The following is a 23329-nucleotide window of genomic DNA, read 5'->3' as shown; positions in this document are numbered from 1 at the left end:
TTGGATTATTTGCTTCCATATCTGTCAGGTTTATTTCAGGTAGAGGATGGACTTTGGCTGTGAGGCTTCTGTTACATGGCAGAGGCTGTAGTTGAATCACAGTTCAGACACACTTCAGCTGAGTTCACTCTTTTATTCAAGTTGTGTTCAAAACACAGTGATGGTTTGTACCAGTAAGAAATGAGTGTAGGAGTATGTTCCACTTTATTAACTGAGCTGACCATCAGCTCTGATTCCAATATGAAATCCCACATAATATATTGCAAATTCAAAAGAAAATCAGTAAGTGTGGATTTTATCAAATAAAATATACAAAAAATAAATAAGAGTCTTAACAGACACTGGAGCGTTTCAGTTCAAGATGGAGTCAGACAATAACTGCTTTGGATAGAGAAAAAAATGTACGTCAAATTCAACAACAGAGTTTTTCAAAACAGCTGAACTCCTGATGACTTCCTGAGAGAAGTCCAGCTCAAGGCACAAGCAGATCAACTGGATCACTGATCCACACCACATGCTCCAGACCAAACAGGAGCCTTCAGACCGACCCAACAGCTGCACCAAAGGCTCTACATTTAAAGATGACGGAACTGATGACAAGTTGGTACCAATCATTCATTCCTCCCAGAGCTGGGAGCCAAAAAATGATTGTTTCTCAAGAAAATGTTCAAATCTGCAGTGTGACAGTTTTCCTGATTACAGCCAGACTGCACGTGTGATTTGTACTAATTCACTTGAATACACTGATTAAGCAATATTCCCAGTCAAAGAGTGTCTCTTCAACACAGGGCCCAGAGGTTAGATGACAGCGAGCTTTAACGGAGCATATTCCTGAAGTTTCTGAACAGCCTGAATATGGTGGCATTGAAGACACCCATGCAACATGTGTCTGCAGCACGTTTGTGTCAGGAAGACTTCAGACTTTGTTCCTTAGAAACAAAATTTCAACATTGTTCCAGTTGTTCCTTTAGAACTGGGGCTAAAGTAACACGTCCACTTTCTCAGAAGTCAGTGTGTCAAGTTCAGAAAGTGGACCACTGCGTGATCACGTTAGGTCAGTAGCCCATTTAACTGTTGAGTCGATCCCTTTCATAGTATCACTGTTTCTTAGATGCTCATGAGGCTAAAGTAACAAGAGCCAGCTGGCTGAAGGAGGATGGTGGTTTGAGACAAGCTGATAAAGGTCAATCCCGTTTCTATCATTAAGAACTGATGGCTAATGTGCTGCTTAGCAGGTCTGAAAACATGCAGGCGGCTGTTCTTAAACATATGTGAAAAATCTCATCTAAGAAGGTTTGAAACTCTTGAAAAGCAGATGAAGTAATGACAGAGAGGTGGTTATCACTCCAAATAGAAAACATAAGAGCAGCTGTGATGCTGCAGGATGTGGCCAGTGTGTCATGTTTGGTCTGGACAAGCCGGTGATGTGTGCCATCTTTGGGTGTTCAGGGATCCACAAAGGACACTGCGATGTACCGGACACCGGCAGTGGTCGGCAGGCCTTCGTGGTAGTGGGTGAGGCGGCCCGGGTGCATGAGGGCCCAGCCTTTGCGAGGAGCATCAATGGAGCAGTTGTAGCGGAGGAACCTGCATCCACCACCCTGCAGTCACAACACAACACGTTATCATCCAACACCTGAAGGACCATGCGGTGGCTTTGCTTGGTTTCTCCATGTTTAAATCACCCCCATTCTTAAAGTGTGGTTGTGGTTAGTGTCACAGGCACATGAACCAAGCAAGAAACTCTCCGTTCCACTGCAGGAATTCAACAAAATGTGATGTAAACCATCACTGGTTCTGCTTTTGGTTGCTCTGCTCTCTGTGTGGTTTAGAGAGAACTTCCTTTGGGCACTGCTATGAAAGTTATACAAGCAGTGCTGTCAATCATGGTCACACAGATCAGCAGTGTTTGCTAAGTATGAGCACTGAGCAAACTGTTTATGTAGATGAAGACCATGACGTGGCTGAAAGCCTGGAAAGAGCCAGAAAAATGAACCCAGAGTCAAGATTACTTGACTAGTCATAGTCAAACTACTCTTTCCATGGCTAAGAATACATTTTAATACCTGGCGTAGTTATGGTTGTATGGCATAGATTAGTCAGTCCTGCTGTTGCCTTTTCAGTGGCGTATACCTGAAACATCCTGGTTGGTAAAACACGGTGGAGCATCCCCAGGTGACAGGTTGTTGAGCTCCTGCAGTGGAAAAGGGCTAATAGTGGAAATCAACCCAACCCTTTCTGTGTGAGCTCCCCACACCCCAAGCAGCCCAGCTGAAAAACTCCTTCATCACTACCACCTGTCACGTTCCAAATGGGTTCATTGAACTGATTTTAAATAGCAAGTTATTTAACATTGTATAATTATAGAAAAGTGGCTAATGGTATATTTGAGCTTCCCTCTGTTCAGAGGGTTTGGTTCAGCTTGCTTTAGTACTATTACCAGTTTCAACCAATTATCCATTACTTTCAGCTACCAAATGGTACCATTTGTTTTTCCAAATAAGCTGAGCTGCTGTATCTATCCACATACCCCTGGTGTACAAGTACTTCTGGCTGGAATCACTGGTTTGTTCATACGGTTACCTGCAGCTTAACATGCTGAGCAGTGATGTAGACTAATAGTCCTTTTTCACAGCAGACAGTTTAAAGTGTCACAGCAGGAAAAGCACACGTGTAAATGATCGAATGATGGCTGAATTCCATTTAACTACTTCAGTTTCAGGGTCCTGGGATCGTGCGTGTCGGCTCACTGTCATGACTCAGTGGGACACCTGAATAGAACAGAGCCAGGTGTTACTAACACCTGGGCTCTCCTGCTATGAACAGTCGATATCTGCTGTGATGAAAGACTATGGTGTCATTTCCAGCTCTGACCGCTTTCCAAAGCAAACCTTTAGTGTTACATTGAATTATTGACTCCCAGGCTGCTGTTGCTTTCAGCTCACCTCTATGAGAATCAACTAGTAGTTGTTAGAGATACAGATGGGTGACACATGAAAAGAAAAAAATTGAGAAATGCAGCAATGAAGCTGTTTTGGAGGCTCTCGGTGGCTTCTTACTAACACAGTGGACGTGGGAGTTTCCTTTCATTTGACATCCATCTGTAGGTAATCCATCACAGCGGCAGCATTTTGAACATGAGATACAAAACAAGCATTTTCACAAGATTCTCTCCTCAACATTGGATTGATCTTCCTGTAACAGCACCTGTCAATGCCATGCTTTCAGTGCACCACTGTTAAAGTGATGTTGAAGTGTCACTGAAAGCATCACTAAGATGAGGAATTGCTTGATCTTCATTCATCTTACATGTGTGTCAAAAGTTGATTTTAATAGTATTTTAATAGTATTCGTACACTTCGTGCACTTCCTCCTTTTTACCTCTTGTCTGATTACTTAATGGGAAATAAGCAAAAACCAAAGCAGAAAGCAAAACCACTGGCGTTGTCATTAAAACATCTATCTATCTATATATATATGTTATTCTTTGCAGGGACTTCCGACACACAACATAATATATCATCACAACAGCTTGACAAATACAAATTGTATTTAGCAGTTGTTCAGGCAAATCCATGTAATATAAACCTGGAATACTGTGGACTAAGTGCTGATTGTTTAGTCCAGTTTATTGGAGATGCAGGGAAACAACATGGATGCGACAATAAAAATTAGGCTCCTAGCTTCAGCTTCATTTGACATGCAAAGAAGACAGACTCACAAACACAGAAATGACACAAATGGAAAGTGTGAAACACCAAGGATGTAGATGTCCATGCCAGAAACATGACAGCATTCCATTTTCAATGACATGATTGTGATCTGAGCTCCATGCTTGATCAAACCTTTGTGCTACACTGGTCTATTCTGTGTTCATGTCACAATTGTTCTTTTTCCCCCTTCTCCCACTGTGTGCATTCAGGATGCATTACTTGGTAATTAGTGGATATGTTGTGGTAACTTGATTAAGAGGTGTTGTATTGTCTTGCCCTTATGTGTAGAATCGTTATGTAATTAAAACAATTCTCATCGTAGGGTCCTTATTTTACTATACGACCACTAAGAGTCGCCAAAGTCAGAACATTTGGAATTGACCACAGTGGTTTCAAACTGCTGATTTTTGACATTCTCCCTTCATACAGGGGCTTTATGATGTCACCATTAGCTGTTATCTGGGAATAATGATTGCTTATAGCAGCAGTTTGTTTTTCTCTGTTTCTTGACTATTAGTTCTGATCGAAGCTCTAAAAACGTTTGTCCAAACATTCAATGTTTTATTTAGAATTCTGTAAATTCCTAATAATTTCCTTTGAAGTTTCCAGGAAAGAAGTTTCTCCCAGAGCCATTGTTCCAGTAGTATGCTTCAAACTACTGCTACACTTAACCGCTAGAGCGACCGACAGAGTCTTTTATTCAGTGAACACAGGTCAGATATCAGTGATGCTATCTGATTTTCTCACTTTAAATGGAATTCACTGCATTTCTATAAATTTTTCTTTTTCATTTTGGAGTTCTAATTCGTAAATGTGAACCACTCTCTCCTGAACATGACAGCCACAGAGCTATTTTGAATGGAACAGATGGAAGTGTTTCGTCAATCTCCAATTCATACCTGACAGCATCACTTCGACTCATGAATATAGCTGCCTGTTTCTACCAGCTGTCCAAAGTCATTTGAACGGCCCAGTGTAAATTCAGATTTAAAGTGGATTTCTCCAACAAATAACCAGCTCAGTTTGCAGGTGTAGCCCAGTAAGAACAGCTGAATGGGCAACGGGATTCTATGTTGGGTAAATAACATTTTGTGCCTTCTAACTGCTCTCCTCTGTCGTCATCATGAGCTACCTGTTGGAAATGTCAGATTTCTGCCAACCTCTAAACACACTCACCTGGTAATCAAGGCCCACTTGATTGAGTGCAATGTTTATAGTGAATGTGGAGGCGTCATGGTGCGGTCTCAAAGAGGGCTGCTCATCTGGCTTATACCTAACTACAAAGGCCAAGTCAAACTGAGCCTGCAAACACACAGACAGAAAGGAATCATGCAAGCATTCGCAGAGAAACTGACACACAGTGTGTGTACGCCCCTCACAGCTCCTGCTCAATAAAGAAAAGCATCAGCTTGGTTTCCTGGTCCGGCATTCAGTTCCAGAGATGGAGCAGAGAAGCAGAGAGAGAAGTGCAGATCACCTGCATCGTCACATCTGGTAGCTTCATTTACCTGCCAGCTCTTAGTCATTTACCTGGTAGTCAACGTCTTTGCTGTTGAGAGCTATGTTAATAGTGAATGTGGAGGCGTCATGGTGAGGGACGAGCAGCGGCTGCTCATCAGGTTTGTACCTCACCACAAAGTTCAAGGGAGTGGAACACTGATAAGAGAAGACATGTTGGTCAGCAGGGTACACAGGCAGCCGCAGCTGCAGCACAGGAACCGATGAGAGAGGTGCAACGGATGGTTACTGCCATTTTCAGCTGGTCTACACATCAAATTATACCGTGTTCAGTTAGTCTATGAAATGCCATACAGTGTATATAACGCACCAGATGTTTCATGGTGCCTTTAAAATGGCTCGTTCTGTCCGAGTAATATTTGGCAATTTCTACTTGACACATGTCTCATCAGCTCCTAACATTGCTAGTGATTCTTTTTCGTCTGACAGACATGAGTTGACCTCTCTCATCTCATTTCTGCACCGTGATGTCAAGACGTTTGGCTTCTCTCTGTAAAAAAGTTAGATTACACAAATTATATAAGACAATAGTTCAAAAGTCATAAAGGCAGGTAGCATTTCTATTCTTGAAGTCTGGCAAGAGTGCCGAGCGCAGACTCAGACCTTCAATGAATTCATCCTGCTAACAACAGTGGATCAAACACCTGATATACCTTCTTCCTCTGTGCCTCTGTACTGAGCACACACACAAGAATGATATCTGTCGTCTCATCTCAGTCTCAGAAAGACAGCAAATAGGAATATGTGGGTTAATGGGTCACTGAAAATAGTCTCTAACAAACACACTCTTGTTTGAGTAAAGTTTGATAAAACTAGTGACCAGCTGGTTTAGAAAAGTCCTGAATCTTTTTTTTAATATGTATTTATGAGGATTTGATCCTTTAGGAAAAGAAATGTTACAGCTTTTATGACTTTGTTAACTTCTGCTACAACCCTGATCCCAAAAAAGTTGAGACACTGTGTAAAACACAAATAAAACCAGAATCCAATCATTTGGGAACAGGTTTTCCAAAGTGTTCCTGAGCTCATGTATTCATCTGCTTTATCCAATCATGTGTTCACAAAGTGGTGAAACTCGCCTTTGGAGGATGTCCCTTTCATACCCAATCATGATACTATCACCTGTTTCAATCAACCTGTTTACCTGTGGAATGTTCCAAACAGGTGTTTTTGGAGCATTCCACATCTTTCTCAGTCTTTAGTTGCTCCTGTCTCAAAACATGTTGCTGCATCAAATTCAGAATAAGCAGATATTTACTAAAATCAATGAAGCTGATGAGGTCAAACTTTAAATATATTGTCTTTGTGCCATTTTCAGTTGAGTACAATTGTTTTATTTATGTTTTACAAGGCATCCCAACTCATTGGAATCAGAGTTGTAGTTATTTTTCACCAAGTGTCATTTGTTGTTTCTACATCATTAAAATGTTTTTCCTCAAACAAATACGTCCCTGTCCTTCCTCGGGTCTTTCAAGTAAGTGGTAGTCATGCTGTAAAAATGTTCAGTAAATTTAGTTGAATTTATCAGGTGAGTTATTAATCGTAAAATAAGTAAAATAACTTTTGAATCCACCCTTTATTTTCGACTGGTCTTTGTGCTGTCCATGGCTTATTACTTGAAATGTCGCCTTCAACTGAATATCACCTTTCAATTTGAGAATTTAAGGTAAGAGCATTTTCCCCCTTTCGAAACGATTCCTTGGGACGCACAAAAGCACCTGGAAGAAGATGTTGGCTAGTTAGCATTAGCAGTGATTGGCACCATGGCTGCACAGGCAAAAGCACCATCCAGGAAGTTTGAACATTCATCAACAGATAATCCAAAGAAAGCTTGATCACAGTTTGACCTTTAAAGTAGCAAAGTGGGGGTGGGCACAGCTTATGGTATTTTCAAGTTTTACATTAAAGGATAGGTTCAAATTTCCAATGTGCTTTATGAATATTGAAACAGGTTTTGCTTGCTGTGATCATTCCTCGTGTTCTTAATGACCATTAACAGATCCCTTAAGAGATGCCCTAATGCACCTCCAATGTAAAATGAGGCCTCTGCAGTCGGAGTTAGACAAATCTTGAGTTTTCTTTTTGGTATAAAATTACTTCTTTAAATTCCTAAAAATAGCAATTACTATCAATAAGAAGTAATTTGGGGATTACTGAGGGAAAACTGTTAATGTCCTTCTAGTTATGCAGAATAAGGCATTAATATGTGATTTAGAATGACTAACAAAAGCAATACGTTACTAATAAGCTAATAAGCTCCTTTCCCTAGTATTAAAGGTGAATAAGTGCAGATCGTACTATCAGCAGTAGTACAAAGTGTTACCTGACAATTCAACGCTGGGCAGGTCTTAAGTAGTCATTAAACTTGTCCATGCAGAAAATAAAGATAGACAAATAAACAAACAAAAAACATTTACTGCTGAAACCTCTGATACCCATAATAACCCCTCCCACTTTGCTACTCCATTGGACTAACAGGTGCATTCTGGGAAAAGCAGTACAAGCACTACAGCAACGTCCACCCTGCAACACAGTAGAATAAATGAGGACAACTGTTTGATAGTAAACAACATTACTTTAGCAAGCAAAACTTCCTAAGGGGGGATCAATTTCAGGGGAGGGGTTATTTGAATTTTCACCCGACTCAGACTTACTGGAATGTGTGACGATGATGGTTTTAACTTCACGTGTTCAGAAGTCTTACCTTGGTGTAGTAACCAGGATACATTTTCTCTGTTATCGGTGCTATGTACTCCAGTAAGAATTTGTGCCAGTTCTTTTCAAAGTTGATTTGATTCATGTGGATGTCGATTGTGGGAACGTTCTCATAGCCACCTTGGATTCTGGCGTCCTGACAAACAAGAAAGTGAATACGTTTACAAAAAAAAAACTCAAGTAATGAAACATCAAGAAAACAAAAAAAGATTCTTTTGGCATTGAAATCAGAGCTGCCACGTCTTGGGGTTCTGATAGCAGGCAGATTATAGCAGGTGTGTAAAGCAGATACAGCTGGCCAAACACGTAACAGCAACTCATTACACAAACTATGACAAACAATCACTGATGAGTAAAAGTGACGCGATTGAGTATCAACATGTTTTTTGCTGTACTTGTACTATGATCTACAGGGAGCTCAAATCATGTATTTTATTATCATCACTGGTGATTAGAAATCTTTAGGATCATCACACACAAAATGATGAAAAAACCAGCACACCCATATGACTACATACGTGATTGGCTCCTCCTGACCACTGCCCAAAGTGTTCCATTTCTTCAATGAGGTGGTTACAAGCAACGTCAGAGAAAACTGGGAACCAGTACACATCAGGACAAGGCTGGGGGACAGAAGAGACGGCACAATTTAACCTCAGAGTGACATGAGAGCAGTCACTACAGGTAAATAGAGAAAGGAAGAGAAATAAACAAGGAGAGGTCTGTAACACTAAAAAAAGAAAAACTGAAGCTGGAAAAGAGCATTATGAGAGAAAAATGACACGGCGACAGTGACAGAGCTGTGACTAATGTAAACTGTGTACACCAGATTTATATGATATGATTAAATAACTGTACTTCATGTCTGTATTAATACACAGATGTAATACAAATGTAATATAGAAATATGATGCAAAATCAGTGCAAGATATGAACACAATATAACATAATATGGTAAATTATAATTTAGTAAGGGATGTGAGATATAGTGTAAGGTGAAAGGCAGTAATACAATATAACATGTAACTGATAATAAGTATAAGCAGATATTGACAGCTGTGTTCTATTGAGAATCATCAGGTTACATGTTCACTCTATTTCAAAGGGAACAACTCATGCAATCAGTGTGTAGGTCAGCTTGTGTTGCAACTCACAGTTTCAACCAGCTTGTCTTTCATGATCAGGGAGTAGTTCTCATGGATGTAGCGCTCCTGCCAGTCCTGAGAGAAACACACACCAATCAGACAACTCATAGCAAACGCAGAGCATGTTTACAATCTCTCCTCATTACACTGTTTGTTTAGGTATTATGCTGCATGTAAGATGTTCATATTTCTTAATTATACTGACAGACAATACTATAATGCTACTGCTACTAGCAGTACTACCACTGTTACTGCAACCACAATTATGATAATTGCTGCTCTGCTACTAGTTATTGCATGTCATTGTTACACCTAATGATGATGATCCCGCCTCTACAACTGCAACTATTATTGCAGATGTTGTTGAAATGATATTCCACAGTCCATCTCCCACCAAACCCACAAGCTTGAACAGCAGCAGCAGGAGTCAGTTGCCCTGCAAAACTTCACGCCTTGTGTGGCCCACCCTCCACAGCGTGAGCATCGCCAAGACCCTGGTCTGCCTCGCCACTACTCGTCTTCTCAAAGTCACGCCTCCAGCGCTTCACAGCCTCAGGGCCCCAGGCTTCAGAGGCAGCTGTGATGCTGTTAAACAGTGGTATGAGGGGAAGGTCCAGACATCCTTTGTGACTGCCTTAGGGGCAAGAAACAGCTAATAACCTGATGTCTCTGCCTACCATTGGACTGCTGCACCAACCTCTACTAACACTGAAAGGAAATTGGACATGCTCAGGTCTGTGCAAGGGAAAGTCACATGACTAGTGCTCACACTCACACACACACACACACATACACACACACACACACACACACACAAAGTTATTCCCCACTGATTGTCATGCGCATTTGCCACTCGTCAATATAAGCACTTCGACATCAAACATAATGGACCTGAAGCTCCGTGAGGATGCGGGACGTGTTCACACACGTGTTTTGTACGATATGCCGCTGCAGGCAAAGGAGGACCTGGAAATTCATGAGAGGCTGCCACAGCTCTTGACACAGCCTCTGTGTGTGCGCTATCGAGCATAGCAGAGAGAGGAAGGGAGGAACGAAGACAAATTGAACCGGATGACCCCTGTTTGTACAGAGTCACTGTGATGTGCTGGTTACATGTTATTGTTAATGACACGCAGTGGTCAAAATGTGTTATTTCAACCCGGGTGATAATGATGTAATGTTGCCAACTGCAGCTTTAAGTAGAACTAAGAATGAGAGCTATACATAAGCATTCCTAAGTGCAAGGGCTTGGTGTCAGCTGACTACACTGACGACATGGGCCGGTGCATTCCAGTTAAATCCCCCACTCCTCTCATGTCCACTTTCCTTCTGCTCTAAAACTGGCCTCTGTGCAACGTATGCTGTTACAGACATCAAAACACACTGACCCTGTCACCAGCACTACAAAGATAGTAATATTAGCAGCACACAGTTGATGTTTCAGTTCCATGCATTTAGTCAGAGTCTCACCACTGGGTTTTCAAAGATCTGCCACAGATCATTGTGAAGATGGCCGGTCTGATAGTTTTCTGTTGACAGGATGCGGCCGAAAGTGTGCATGTTGGTTACAAACATGAAGATTCCCTGAGAGACAGATTCACAACAGGTCAACGATTAGAAGGGACACTTACACATTTACAGAACAAGCAGTCATCTTTTGTTAGAGCTTACAGCAAATAAGTTAATTATGCAAAAAAAAAAACAGTATGAAGAAATGAATGAGTCAAATCTAACAGAAAATGTCCTTTACATGTGGCGGTCAGTCCACTGAGTCAACATGGAATCCCTCTTTTTCTGGTACTGACCTTGGAGCGAATGTTGTGGCAGTAAGCCATGTCAGGATCTAAGATGTGGGAGTTAAAGAGATCGTAGTCTGTGAGCTCGGATCGAAGGAGGCTGGCCTTCACCAGGTACACACTGGACACGTACGGGACATTCCACACACCCCTAAAAACAGGACAGCCTTAGACAATTTCCATACCAATACTGGGGGTTAAAATAGCGTTAATTGTCAAAACAGTGAGCGAGAACCAGGCTGACAGTAGATCAGAGGTGAAAATTCAACGTTTCCTCCACCTTTCCCTGCTGTTTGATACATTCAATATAATTAGTATTGATACATTTCTACAGCACTGTTTCCATCAGTACAACAGTCTCGTCATAATCAAAACTCTGCTGCTCTAAGTCTTCTCTTTTAACAACAATATTGGTTTTATTCACTGGTTGTTTCCATTTTCTTCAAGACTTCCATCCTCAGTCCAGTGAATGCACTCCAATGCAGCAAGGAATGTACAGATGTATCAGGAAAACTAAACAGCCATTAAACACACTCATGACTCAGCACAAGAGGGACAATCCCTCTGCAGTTCACCTCCACCAGAAAGAAGCAGCACTCATTCGAGGACAACAACGTCCATATTTGGGATAGAGAGGACAGGCGGTATGAAAGAGGACTGTCTATGGCAGCACGTATAGGTGGCACGGTGTCACAGCAAGAAGGTCCCAGGTTCGATTCTCGCTGCGGGCACCGGGGGTGTGTCCTCCACCATGCCTTCGGTGCCTGCTGCTTGAGGGAAAAGGCCTTTCTGTGTGGAGTTAGCATGTTCTCCCCGTGTTCACCTGGGGTATCCTCCATAAAATATACCCCCACTAAAAACATGCAAGAAGATCACCACCTGACCAATGGTGACAAAGGAACTGGGTCCCCGGCCGCCAGTTGGATGGCAGCCCACCGCTCCTGGTCTGCCGCGGAGGAAGGACGACCAGGATGGGTTAAAGGCGGAAGTTAAATTTCACCAGTGCATGGGCGTGTGTGGGCATGATATGGGCATGTATCTGTGTGACGAATAAAGGGGATTGTCCCTCTGATTCTTCTTCTTCTTCTTCGTATCCTCCACATAGACTGCTGTCCTGTCACCCCCCCCCCCCCCCCCCCCAGCAGATTTTACAGCTTTTCACATTTGGCCTTGTGTGACAACCTTAATGACTGTCATTTACACATGGTTTGAGGTGACTCCCAGTCTAACGACTGCTGTTACACAGTCAGGAGCACTAACGACCCAAGTGGGGTCAATGACCTTGATAACGACCCCACAGAGGTTACACATCTGGAACTCCCCCACAGCTACTTAGAGCATCTCAAGCTTCTACATCAACACACTGCCCCCTGCCACTGTATGAGCCTTGTAATCAGAAGCAATGTTCATATTTGGTGCGAATCTTCAGCTTTGTGTGTCAATAAAATCTAATGTTTTGTTACTCTGAAGGCTTTACGGAAAAAAATTTAAGCAACTTACACTCGGCGTCCTTGAACTATGTCCACATAGTCTTCAGACCTGGCGTAGTAGCCATCTGCACTGAGGGCTCCCCAGAAGTTGCTCCACAGTCGACCAACTCGAGTTATCATTGGTGCCACAACAGGACTAAGGCACAGTTAAAGGAGCATTATTATATCTGATCATCTGAACAAATGCACAATTACAGATTATTATTAGAATTCATATTCAGTATTGATATATATACTTACAGGTTTTGTTCAATGAGGATTTTGAGTGTGTTCTCATTCTTCAAGACCACTTCAATGTCCACGCTGAAGAAATAGTCACAGTCCTTGTCCTTCCGGCACATATCGCTGAGAGGAAGGAAAGACACAGACAGATCAACACGTATGTTCTACATAAACGATATGAATGTCAGCACATGTTCTGGCAGTGCTGCCTGTTAGTTTGCATAAACTGCTGAGTGAACAGTAGACAATGCGGCACCACTGATGTGAAAAAGGGACTGGACAGACTACTTACTTTTTATATGGAAAATTAGCATTCAAAGGCTGTACTGACAGAAACACTGACATAACAGATGTGTGGAAAAGAAAACATATTTTACTGAGTAAAAATGATCAACATTATGTTAAAGGGGCTTTCTCTGATTCTTGAACATTATCAAATTTTTTGTCAGTGTCTTTATTTTTAACTATGTCATCCAGTCGACCACTGGTTGTGTTGAACTCACACGGCCAGGTTGCGCGCTGCAGCTCCATCCATAGCCTCCTCGGGCCCGATGAACTTGACATCTTGATAAAGGCTCCCATGATCCTGCAGGAAAGAGTTGACCTGGGGCTCATGATGAACTTCCTGCAGAGAAAGGGGGAATAAACAGTCTGAGTTACTACAGACACAAGGAGGAGCACTAAATATGCATGTATGACACTTGGCAACAGAAAAGGCCAAGCTCTAATGAGAGGGATTTATGATCCTAACACATGTCATTATGGTGCGTGTTTGTACAAGCAGGAGCTTTTTCTATAGAAGACAATCAACTTTGTTTGCATTTTAAGGTTGCAATAGCAAAGGCTTTAATTTTGATGGCAAGCTCTTGAGGGTTTTTTAATGCGGCACAATACAGGCATTAAAACTCCAAAAAGAAAAAAGAAAGGTAATATTCATGGATCCTAAAGCTTTTATTCTATTTGGGACGAGGCTATTTTGAGTGTTGGTATTACAGTTCCCATCATGCTTTGTGTGGTTCAAACATTCAGTATAATGTTGCCATGGAAGGAGTCAGTTTTTTGTATTTTGGACAATGTGCACCATGAAATGCTGTGCTGTATTAGCTGCAAGCAAGTTAACAGTTCCTCTTTGCACTGAAATCAAGTCACTGGAAAAATGAAATACACAAATTCCAGCAGTGTGTTTGCTGTATGTGTTCAGCTTTGACTGAGTTATGACTTTTATTATATTCATTCCTTTTCATCTCTTTACAAGTTAATGTTATGAATAAACTACAATAGCCAAACATTATTCTTTGGGACAGCTCATTTGCAGCCTCGTAAAGTATGGTCTAGTGCAGGGGTCACTAACAGGCGGACCGCGGTCCGAGTCCGGACCCAGACACCGTCCTATACGGACCCGGACCTATATCCAGTAAATTATTAAGGGACTTCAAATTTTGACGGGACACTTATATTTTAACCGGCGCAACTTTTCTAGTCTTTACGGCACCGGTTTAGCGGCTCAGGAAACGCACAAACCAATTGCATGCGAGTTAAGCCATCCCACGTGATGCTACCCAGCCAGTCGCATCTCTGCATTGCGGACGATAAACATAGCAACTCTGACTGCAGTCAGATGAGGAGTGAGAAGCGAACGGAGAAACGATAGAAAATTAGAAAGTTAGAAAGAACAACAAAAAGTGTGGAGAGTGGGAAAAGAGGGAAAGAAAGAGAAACTGTATAACTGTTCAGCTGTTATTTTCAAATTCGTTGAGACTGTTAAGATGTGAAAGTTAACAAAGAAAAAGGAATATTCAAGCTGTTGCTTCACTTTTACTTTTTCTAAAATTAAACACTTTCTTTTATAATGCACAATTTTTCAAAAAACATTTTATTTTCTCTATTTCATTTTTAAATTCAAATCTGCCTGGTTTAATGTTAAGTGACAATAAATACTGTCGAAATGTTTTTGAATTGTACTTTCTTTATTTGATCAGATGTTGATTACATGCAGATGTTGATACAACTACTAGGCTACTTCAGTATATATATCACACAAATCATAACGTTATGACATTATGATGTTCCGGACCTTTGCTTTAGGAATTTTTCTCTAACCGGACCTCTTTGAATTTTAGTTGAATACCCCTGGTCTAGTGTCTTGTTAATTTTATTTTCTTATCACATTTTGATTTCAGGTGAAGTTGTTTTTTTGTCGCAGCAGTTTGGAGAAAAACACATGCCATCAGGGTTTCCTGTTACCTGGTTGTAAATGAGCAGTTTGAGCCTGTTCTTGGGATACTGGAGCTTCAGCAGGCGCTCAAAGAACACTGTGACAAAGGGGGTGAGCTGCTGAATGAAGATGCCCATCACCACCAGAGGGTATTCACTCTCCTGTGGGAAAAACACAAGCATCATATTCCAGATCAAGGATAAAGATCTTATTATTTCTACCTGACACCAATAACACCCACTGAACAGTTCAAATCATTTTCCAACACCAAACACCTGTAAACACACCTCAAGGGCTGTGAGTGGGCGGAGATCGTCGTGACACACTGTGCATCCAGTCTCAAACGTCCATGCGTTAGGGATGTAGTTGCCCAGGTAGTTGATCTGGAGCTGCAAAACAAATATGTATTTTTGCAGGTTATCACATCTCAATCTAATACCCAGTGCAGCAGGAAAACACAAATCTTCTTTCTGAAAAACAGTACTGTGTTTCTAACAATAACAGGCTTGTGTATATATATTTAAATTGTTATATTTTTATGCTCTTATTTTAGTAGATGTGTCATATTTTAGTAGATGTGTCATGCACCAATTTCACCAGAAAAAATTCCTCGTATGTGTAAAAGCATTCTTGGCAATAAAGCTTTTTCTGATTTCTGATTTTCTGATTTCTGATTCTGATTTCTGACTTCAGCTGTAGGATATCTGAATTTTCACTGGACAACAGTAATAAAGTTGGTTTGCCTGCTGTTGAAACAATTGTTGCTATTGTTGAGAGGCCAGAAACACACTGACAGTCTGTTTGCACTATTAAAGCTTTCATGAAGCTAGAATCGATGTTTAAGTGTACGTGTTGTTAATGGTATTTTAGAGTTTGCTATTTCCTGAAAAACGGTAAAAAATATTGATGACTCATTCTACACTCCAGGGCTAATACTAATTTCATTCTACTAATTTAGTCCAATGAAGCAAGTTTGGAATTTTTATGGATGTAGAAAGAGTGTTTCTGGGGGCTGGACCTCACAGATTACCATACAAAAACACAACTTTCTAATTTCAGTCACTGATTTGGATGAAAATGGATCATATTTTATGAAGAAAATATTTTCTGCTACTTAAATGTAGCTGTTGTTTGCCAGTTAGTTCCGTTAGCCATACAGCTAGTGGTGTTATTATGTGACTTGGGCCCTGGGTGCCAGGAGCCAAACTCAGCATGAAAACCACATCACTACTGTATGCCCTGTCATCAAACTGGCTTCCCTCGGTCTCTGAGACTGTTTGGTGGTCCGCCGCGTCCTCACTGGAACGTCCCAGTCAGGGCAGAGTCAGCTAACAGGACCAGTAACGTTGCCTGCACGGCAGGTGGGCGTTCAGCACTGCGTGTTCAACACTATTAGCTACTGTAAACGCCATCGATGTCAGCAACAAATCCCTCTATAGCTGCCTGTTTTGACAGGAAATACATAAATGTGCTAAGCAAATTGCACCCTGCTAGCCATTTCAAAGGCTGTTAATTAATCAATCTTTCCTCTCTGGAATTTGTTGCCTGATTCAGCTGCTCATTGTGTTGAGAGTGCCTTTTCACACACATCTGATGGTTAGCTTCATCAGGCTGCTGTGTTTACCTTGTGATTGGTCAGTATGGTTTGATGGATCATTACCTTGGTTGGTCCGTTCCCATGGATGATGACGGGCAGGGTGTCATACAGCAAATTTCTGGCTCTGACCCGTCCATTCTCAAATTTCAGCACCACCTCATCTGGAAACACAGACACACACACACCCAAACACACACACGTTAGGTTTTCATCACCTGTGCGGACATTACATCTTGTGACCCTGTGTCGAAATTGTACTTGTTGGACATTCCTCAATACATATATGGATTAATTTCAGAGTGTTTATAAATGCTTCATAATTTAGGATCTTTGTTTATGAATGCTTGTTTGGTCAAATGTCATTTAAATCATTTCAACACATAAATACTTGTTTTAATTTGATTTTTTGACAACCCTATCAGTACTGCTAATATGAATATCTGCTTTTCACATCACGCTCTTAAATCACGATCTTTTTGCATATAAAATGTGTGACTGTTGCCGACTCTTGTGGGCACAGACGGCCCTCAGGGAGTCCATTCCTGCTCCTGGACTCTTGATGTCTCTCTGAATGTTGACACTTCCACCTCACGGAGAACTCCCAAATTCCTTCCTCAGCCTCGGAGGTAAAAAATGCTGCAGACTGCTGAGAGTCCAGCTCATGTCTAAACGTGCAGCCCCACCTATGAGCAAACTGCAAATCCCTCAGCTCTGAAACCTTTGAGGTTTGACTTGCCTACAAGTCCACTGTGATGATGCATCAGCAGTATATTAACCAGATTGATGATCGGACTGAGAGAGACACACAGTGAGTAGCCAGAGATGAGGTTTTATGAAAGAACTGTATTGTAGCTTGGTCATTTTCCATGACAACCGGAGGACACAACATTACATAAGCAGCTACAACACATACACCACCCTATTACTGCTGAGGAAAACTCTTAAGCACAGGACTGTGTACCCACTAGTTCATTAGGTAAACAATAATCCATGAAATGGTCTGTATCAATACAGAGTGTGCACACTACCAGAGCCCACGGGACAGAGAGGATGCTGGTTAGTGTCACATGAGGTGGATGGCATGAAGTAGCACAGCAGCCTCCTAGATGATACCAGACGTACCATTTCTTAAAGGTGTTATTGGCAGGGTGCACGTAACATTTCTGCCATAGCAGCAGAGTGTGTGTGTGTGTGTGTGTGTTGAAGGAATGTCTTTGCTTCATAAAGTTCACCAGCTGGACTGAGAAACTAAATTCCAGACACTCACCAAGGGCTCCGTGAAGGTTCTGGAACAATCTGCATTTTCCATCCAGTGTGATATTTATGGCTTTCTGAAACACGGAAATACAGTGTTGTCATTGTATATGCTGCAATCATTTCTAATAGCATAAATTCATAAATACAATCCAATATTGAAATAGTGAGTCTCAAATCATAGCTTAAGGCATGGCCTGCACAAACAAATCAAGGCTGGCTCAATAATTAAGGCTGGCTGGAAAAAATGAGGGGGTTGAAATTACCTGCTTTTAGTGAAGTGTTCATTTCCACAGCTCTGATTCCAGCAATACAACAGAGTCCTGCCATACTCAACACTCTGCTGCTCTGACTTTCTCTCTAATACCGTTTTCTTTCACAAGTTATTTCCAGTCACGTGTACACCGCTGTTTCTTTCTTACCGTTACACTACCATCAATAAAACTCAGCACTTCCTGCAGACATTAAACCCCACCGGCAACAAACGCTACTGGAAGGTTTTTGATGTGAAACATCTGTGTAGAAAGTGCTGAGTCTCATTCGCAGTAGGTAGTAAACTGTTAACATTAGTTCTGTTGGAGTCAGTGCTTTGAAAATGTACATCATACTGAAATGATCAAGACAATGGGTAAACATGGAGAAGTGCTGGGTTTGCATTAAGAGCAAATGAAAACAGGAAATCAGAAAATGGGGACACTTCTTGCTAAAACATGGTGCAACATATTTATAGAAACAGGAAATAAAAAAAGAAATGCTGGCCTCTGTGAAATTGAGGCCACTATTTAAAACTTTCATGGTACATTAGAAAATATCCCAGAGGAATTATGTAACAATGGTAAAAGTATTTGCTATTATTACTGTTATCATTAGTTTTTGCATTATTTTAAGTATCTAAAGAAATTAAATCAATCAAAATACAGATCATTAAGTGAATGCAGCAGTGTGACAAATCTTACTCTTTGTGCTGGATCGGTGTAAATCTTGGTGAAGAACAGCTGGTCACTGTCATTGTCTTCTCCTGTCCAGTCAGCAACCATCTCTTTGATGTTGGGAAGGTAGCCAATGAAACCTGAGGATAGAAACAAACCCAGAGGAAGCAAACAGGAAGTAAGAAAAGAGTCTACACCTGTTCATCAAACATATTCATGTATATGAACTCTATCATATTCTGTCTATATTCAAACCCATTATGGAAAAGTGAAGTCCTCTGTCTCAAACTGCCAGGACTGATGACCACTGCCAGGTTTTATTGGCCTCAGCCCAGCGCTGACTGCTGACTAAAGAGCTGCCGTTTCTCTGCTATAAAAAGAAACAGCCATACTCTTTTCTTCAGACATCTAGCGTGTTATTAAAACAATACAAAGAACTAAAGCCACACCAGCGGCCTGTGAACACAACGCTAAGGGATGTGCGTGGCAGCATAGAGTTTTGTGTTAGAATGGCGTGAGCAGAAAGGTCATAGTGCTAAACCTTGGACGTCAAACATAAGGCAGAAAGCTGCTTAAAATTTAGGCAGGAACAAGCTAAATGTGTATGGAACTTGCTGTCCTTCATGTTTAATTTTAAAATCATGAGCGTTTTCATCAATGTAAAGAAATTCCAGATGTCAAACTTGGAATTATAACTGGGAGGCTGACATGACATTTTTCCCACTTGGCTGCTCATAACTATGGACTTAACAATAAGATATAGCACTGTTTAAGAACTGGCTGCAGCTTTACATTAAAGGTGCTCTGTGGAGTTTTCCTGGAAACAAACAAAGTTCCGGTTACATCATGTGAAAAGATGAATTTCATCCCTGTGTTGGAGCAATGAGGCCTGCCTCAGCTGTGTGACTGACAGGACTGCTGCACCTACCCCCTGAGCCTAGGAACCTGTTGCCCTCCCTGACATGGGGGTGTTTGTCCTCCAGGTGTCTGTCGGGCCAGATCAGGCTCTCGGAGGAGAACACCACCTTGTGTTTGGCCTGCTGGAACTTCTTCAACAGCTCTTTAGGACCCGAGGTGAAAACCACATCGTAGCTGTGTCAAAAGGAGTGAAAATAGAAAACTTTATTGCACTGTGTGGCTCAGCAGTGTGTGAAGCCAGTGGCATAGTTAAAACAAATGAAGGGGTTGCTTTTGTGAGATGCCAGCATTCTTTATTTGGACAGTTAAGTTGCCAGTGGCTGTGTGACTGGCATAAAAAGGAACCGCTTGAATGTAAAAAAGAAAAAAAAAAACATTCACTCTTGATTTCAGCATGTGTGCATGTTTGTTTCAGTGTGTTTAAAAACCATCAGTGGATTTACACATTATAGGCTTTTTACTGCAAGTCCATTACACTGCTATTAAAGATATAGTGCAGCGATTGGGGAAATATGTGCATAAATACACAACAGTGACAGTAGTAACAGTAAAAACTGACAAGATCATGCAAAATGAAATGAATGGAAACCAAAGGCTGCCTGGACAACAGCAAAAGAGATCTGATATGATCTGAAAAGTCTTTACCAAAAACTCCCTTTGGCACCAGGGTTTTACTCTGGCTGTCACTTCTAACAGGTGCAGTCAAAACTGAAACTCTGCCTGCAGTCTAACAGTCTACCTGTCAATAAAAAGGATGATTTGGTCCTGATTCTTCATCTTCTCCAGAGCTGCTTTCAGGAGTCGAACTTTCTGGCCTCCTCCTGGGGCAGACATGTAGTCGCCACCTCTCCATTTCTCACCCCGACCAATAACCTTAAAACATGCATCCATTATTACAAATGAATTCAATGGCATTCATCCTAAAATACTCTTTTCTGCCACAAAAAATTCTTACTTTATTTTTGACATAATCTGTGTCTTATTTCTGTGACTCAAATGCAGTGAAAAACTCTTTACTGTAAAATACTTTCATGGCTAGACAGCAGGAAGGAAACTTTCCTGCCACAGGGGGTTCCTACCTTGACAGTGTAGTTAAAGTGTTTAGCCGATCTCAAGAAACGCCTGAAGCCGTCAGTCTCTTTGGTTGCAACTGTCACAACGAGAAGTTTCTCTGGAAAACACAACATTACAGAGGAATTCAGAAAGATAACACAGTACACTTCATTTTTTCTATCGCCTTAAGCATGAAGCAGCCCAGTGGTGCTGCTTTTACTGACTGAGATTCTTTAATACATGACTTGATTGTGCATGATGGGAGCCTAGTCATACGACAGCTAAGCAGAAATAAAACTAAAAAGCTTGAACTCATCAAATACCAAGACTTGGGAAAGTCCCTCTAAAATCATTAATCTGCCCCTATTAAAGAAGGCTTTAACACAGGCATGCATGAAAAGACAGGGCCACAAGAGTAAATATTAATGCAGGGTTCACCTTTGCGAATGTTGTGATGTGCATTATTACATTATTGTAGGTGTAAATTCTCCAAGAAATTTAGAAATTAATCAAAAAGACCAAAAGCAAGTGACAGACTGTGCGGCGGTTATGTAGCCTGGCTCGTGACACATACATTAGTATAATTTGTTGATGAGCCGATTTCATTTATCATACTGGGGCATCAGCTGTGGACTCTCCAGTTTGGATCCGGCTTTCATCTCACTCTCGTTTCCTGTCATCTCTATGCTGACGCTACTGAACAAAGACATTAAATGGCCTTTGTTAGTGAAGGGCCCCTTTGCTTTGAGCCTCAAAGGCTGCCGGAGCCCAAATACAGCAATTAAAAATGTTTAGTTCTCTAGTTTTTGTCTTTATCTTAAGTATTTATTGAAGGAATGAAATCACATTCTTTATTGCTTTCATTTTTGCACTTACATATGAAGATTTTGTTTAGGGCCCCAAAAATACCAGCCGATATATTTGGTTAATAAGATAACAACTCATTTGTCACATGTCACCAACTATAATCTTAGAGGAAAGACTGTTTTTTTTAATATGGTTTTAGATATATTTATGGTGACTTTCTGTCTTATTTTGTCCCATCCAAGATAACACTACAAGATTAGATCAGAAGTTATGGATGGCAGAATGCTTAGTTGAGGGTATCAACAAAATGTGTAGATAACATGGTGTTCACACGAGTGCAGACATTACATCAGCCTCAGATCTGAGTCCAGCCTTCAGTGTGAGTTTGTCCCAGGAACCTTCCAGAAAGGAAACTGATGATCTGTTCCTGTTTACACTGATCACATTTTTCATTGTTGCTTGGATGAAGGAAGTTCATTTCAAGGCTGGAAGTACACTAGAATTTCTTGGGACACTGACAAATATATCAGTTGACCCATTCATTTATCTCCATGAAATAAATCTGACAGTTGCACCAGTTTTCAATAGAGAAGCTCTGGTTTCAAGGTTTCCTCGTATCAAGTGTCGTATCAAATTGACTGATTAAAACTTTTTCTTACGAAAATTCTTCAATACTTATCTGCAATTTCTGAGACTGTGTACCGTTACTGGCACTACTGATGCTTATTGCAGTGCTCACAATATATAGCCAAACTCGTTGAGATAGAAGTCTCAGAAATCTCAATTTTCGTTCTTTAGATCTTCTTCATTATCTTTCCACATGTTGATGTAGCACAGCTATGGGCTACAGATCAGGTTCCTGCAGCGCTGACAGCCCACCGCCTGCGCTGAGAGCAGCCCCGTCCACGTCAGCGACATGGAGGTCCTCCTCAGCACCAAATGTAAACTGCGTGCAGCTGTCCTTCTCATGTAAAAAGTGGACATACTGTTAAATTCCATTCATTTTGTTTTAATGCTGTCTTTCCAAAGGGAAAAGGCTCCAGATAAGTTAACTTACGAGTTAATGTAGTTGAGTTTTTTTTTTTTTTCCGAACTGTTCGTGAACGGTTCTATTCGGCATGCCTCACGCGCCACAAGCAGCGCGTGTATCAACACTTCTAATGAGCGGCTAACCGCTGGTCAAGCTAACACATCAAACACAGCAAAATGATACTTTTCCTGTGCCTTAGCTTATTTACTACAGGCTGCTAGAATGTTCCACCAGGCACGACGGCTTTCCTTCCACCGGGGACCACATGAGCTGGGGAGTCTTCCTTATCCAATAACAAGCTTGAGTGCCCTAAACTGCAGACTGGCATATGTTATCTGCATAAAACGCCATTATTAGCCCAAAAGTGTGTAGATAAGACGGTGTGTAGGTAGAGCGCTGACATAGCGTCAGTGTCGAGCAACATTCCTGACTTACCTTGAGGGAGTCTCTGCTCTTCACCGTTTGTCAGGGGGGAAAGCAGACAGGCAAAAATCCCTGGGAACAAAAGCAAGGACCAAAGTCTCATTTTGGCGAAGTTAATGAAAAAATCCTCTAAAGAGTCCCGGTGGAAGCCGAACGGTGCACTTTTCCGTCCGAGGGAGCAAACTTCTCAAGACAGCGTTGACTGTGGCAGCACCGCCTGCTGCCCCCCCTCCCCTCTGTCTGCGCCTGTGTCTGCCCCCCTCAGTCCCTCTGCATTCAACAAACTCCAGTTTACACAGCTGCAACAGAACAATAAGAGCAGTGTCACCGTAGTTTGACGTTTTCTGTGTGATGGCTTTAATCATTCAGATTGCATGCTCAGATTTGTCTCGTGTGTTTAACGTTGATGCATCTGGAACGCCTACTTCTTCCAAACTGAAAAAAAGCAGTTTGAACGCAGTGATCCAGCTGTTCTGTGGACATGAGCACCCGCACGTAGCCTGC

General features: G+C 41.5%; 1 protein-coding gene across 2 annotated transcripts; it reads right to left on the bottom strand.

Moving 5' to 3' along the window:
* Positions 1 to 119: 119 nt before the first annotated feature.
* Positions 120 to 23043, bottom strand: plod1a (procollagen-lysine, 2-oxoglutarate 5-dioxygenase 1a). Of its 2 annotated transcripts, none has more exons than XM_076742062.1 (19): positions 22838 to 23043; positions 20592 to 20683; positions 20252 to 20385; positions 19523 to 19686; positions 18622 to 18734; positions 17679 to 17742; positions 16475 to 16572; positions 15102 to 15203; positions 14844 to 14975; positions 13103 to 13224; positions 12618 to 12722; positions 12388 to 12513; positions 10897 to 11038; positions 10562 to 10675; positions 9101 to 9166; positions 8465 to 8569; positions 7936 to 8082; positions 5244 to 5369; positions 120 to 1601 (listed from the first exon to the last, which is right to left on the bottom strand). In XM_076742062.1, exons 1-19 carry the CDS (start codon positions 22926 to 22928, stop codon positions 1446 to 1448), a joined length of 2199 nt encoding a protein of 732 aa, XP_076598177.1. In that variant the 5' UTR covers positions 22929 to 23043; the 3' UTR covers positions 120 to 1445. The 2 variants fall into 2 exon arrangements, with proteins under 2 accessions (XP_076598177.1, XP_076598176.1); XM_076742061.1 differs by lacking the exon at positions 5244 to 5369 and adding an exon at positions 4890 to 5015.
* Positions 23044 to 23329: the final 286 nt, after the last annotated feature.

The sequence above is a fragment of the Chaetodon auriga genome, chromosome 10 (assembly GCF_051107435.1).
Source record: "Chaetodon auriga isolate fChaAug3 chromosome 10, fChaAug3.hap1, whole genome shotgun sequence".
Classification (NCBI taxonomy): Eukaryota; Metazoa; Chordata; class Actinopteri; order Chaetodontiformes; family Chaetodontidae; genus Chaetodon; species Chaetodon auriga.
The sequence above is the reverse complement of the archived record's forward strand: the minus strand, read 5'-3'. Positions and strand labels throughout refer to the sequence as shown.